The 1,925-nt window shown below is 47.9% G+C and overlaps 1 protein-coding gene across 1 annotated transcript in view; it reads right to left on the minus strand.

Moving 5' to 3' along the window:
* Nucleotides 1-539: 539 nt before the first annotated feature.
* tbxta (T-box transcription factor Ta) overlaps nucleotides 540-1,925 on the minus strand; it is a 2,689-nt gene continuing 1,303 nt past the window's right edge. Inside the window, exons 4-8 of the mRNA XM_024262499.2 lie at nucleotides 1,856-1,917; nucleotides 1,729-1,790; nucleotides 1,477-1,650; nucleotides 1,284-1,407; nucleotides 540-1,208 (exon numbers count right to left, since the gene is read on the minus strand). Coding sequence (XP_024118267.1) covers nucleotides 956-1,208; nucleotides 1,284-1,407; nucleotides 1,477-1,650; nucleotides 1,729-1,790; nucleotides 1,856-1,917 — 675 coding nt within the window. The 3' untranslated portion in view covers nucleotides 540-955. The remainder of the gene's footprint in view (nucleotides 1,209-1,283; nucleotides 1,408-1,476; nucleotides 1,651-1,728; nucleotides 1,791-1,855; nucleotides 1,918-1,925) is intronic.

Raw genomic sequence — 1,925 nt, forward strand, 5'->3', positions numbered from 1 at the left:
GATTAAAGTGGGGAACAGCCTTGAAAATCAATACAAACAATGTTAAGACATCAAACTATTTACAATCAAAATGAAAGAGAAACTGTTCTCAAAATATAAGATGGAAAAATAAAATTATGATTTAAACAATTTTTGATTGTGAAACTTTTACAGAGGAAAAACATGACATGCATAAACAATTGAAAGTTATTGTCATATTGTTGCTGTTTTGTTCAGATTTATATATTGTGAAATATTTGAATTACTGGAAAAACACATAAAGGGACAGGCTTAAACAAGCATTTGCTTCTTCCCATCCCTTTTTCAAACATTAGTGAATTTGGCTTCTGACTTTTCTTTTATAAAAGGTGATTGCATTGATTTTTTGGTTTAATGCTTGTTCTCCATCTGAACCCAGTAAAGCAGCTGCAGGTCTGATGATTGAGATTAATCCTCTGATGATCAGAGAGATCTTCATAGATCAGGAAGATCCTTAAAAGTAAATAATGTTGAACATTTTAAAAAAATACCTTCCTCCAGAACTAAAATGAGACACAACATTTTTCTGAGAAAACAAATACTTTTAATTTATTATTAGATGACATAAATAAAACTTACAGTTCAATCAAAGGCTGTATTTACACGAGTGTGTGGGGGGGCTTTGGATCAGTAGAAGGCACATTGAGGTGAAGTTAACTTACTGTATTTACACACATGTACACATCCATGTTAGCAGAGTCGTTTACACAACTGAAGAATCAAACGAGTTGAGGGAGCTTCACTGAGTCATGTGATCAGTTTGGACTCCTCTGCAGCAGCTGGAAGCTTTTCCTATTTACAGATTCATTTTAACTACACTTCTGCAGCTTTCTGCGGTTGTCAGACAGTTTCTGCTCCTTCCCTGAGGAGGCTCCAGCTCCTCAAACTCCAGCATCCTCCCCGGAGTCATTTCAGAAATCTGGCGGTGGGAGGAGCCTCAGTAGCTTTGAGCCACAGGCGCCCAGGTTGCTGTGAGCCGAGCGATGGAGCTCTCGAACTGAGCGTCCCCCACCTCGCTCAGATTGGGCTCATACATGGAGGAGGGTGAGGAGACGGGCAGGGAGGAGGTCAGGCCCGTGTAGGAAGAACCTCGCAGGAACTGGGGGGTCAGGCCTCCGGATATGGAACCAGAGGTGGAGCCTGAGGGGGCGAGCGAGGTGCCGGCCACCGACCAGAGGCTGGGGTACTGACTGTGGACACATTTCAAAGGACTCGTCACTGAACTCCCCGCTCAATGAGGAGGTGTGCAGAGTGAGGAGGCTCACCTGGAGTTGGAGGTGGAGTTGGAGCTGTGGGACAGAGTCCCCATGCCTGGGGAGTTGGGGATCTGGAGCGCTGACCAGCTGTCATGCGTGGGCAGACTCCCTGAGCTGTTCTCCATGTAGTTGTCTGAGAGGAACGACATCACGTTAGTACTTTCTCCACACGTTCTCAGCTCTGCACCCAAGGGGGGCTCACTTGTGCCGGAGCTGCGGTGGGGGTAGTGGCTGGGGTACGGCGCCGCCCTGTGGCTCCTCAGGCTGGAGTAACGCTCACAATAGGAACCCGATGAGTGACCCGCTGAACTGCCGAACTGGGGGGGGCTGCTGCTGGGGCAGATCGGACTCTGGCTGGGAAGAAACCAGCCTCCAACTGTGGAGAGAAAAGAGCAGTGAGACACCATCCAGATCCAGCAGGGGCTGCTGCATTCTGGGGGGTTTTAAGGCTCACGTTGGGAGTATCCCGGCTGCTGGGTGTCGGCGCTGTGGTCCGGGACCTCCTTGTGGTCGCTCCTGTAGACACAGGCAGGCTCACACACTGAATTCTGAAAAGAGAGTCTGGAGGTCTCCGATCTTACCTTTCTTTGGCGTCCAGGAAGGCTTTGGCGAAAGGGTTGTGCTTGATCTTCAGAGCAGTGATCTGTGTGT

This window comes from Oryzias melastigma, linkage group LG11 (assembly GCF_002922805.2).
Source record: "Oryzias melastigma strain HK-1 linkage group LG11, ASM292280v2, whole genome shotgun sequence".
Classification (NCBI taxonomy): domain Eukaryota; kingdom Metazoa; phylum Chordata; class Actinopteri; order Beloniformes; family Adrianichthyidae; genus Oryzias; species Oryzias melastigma.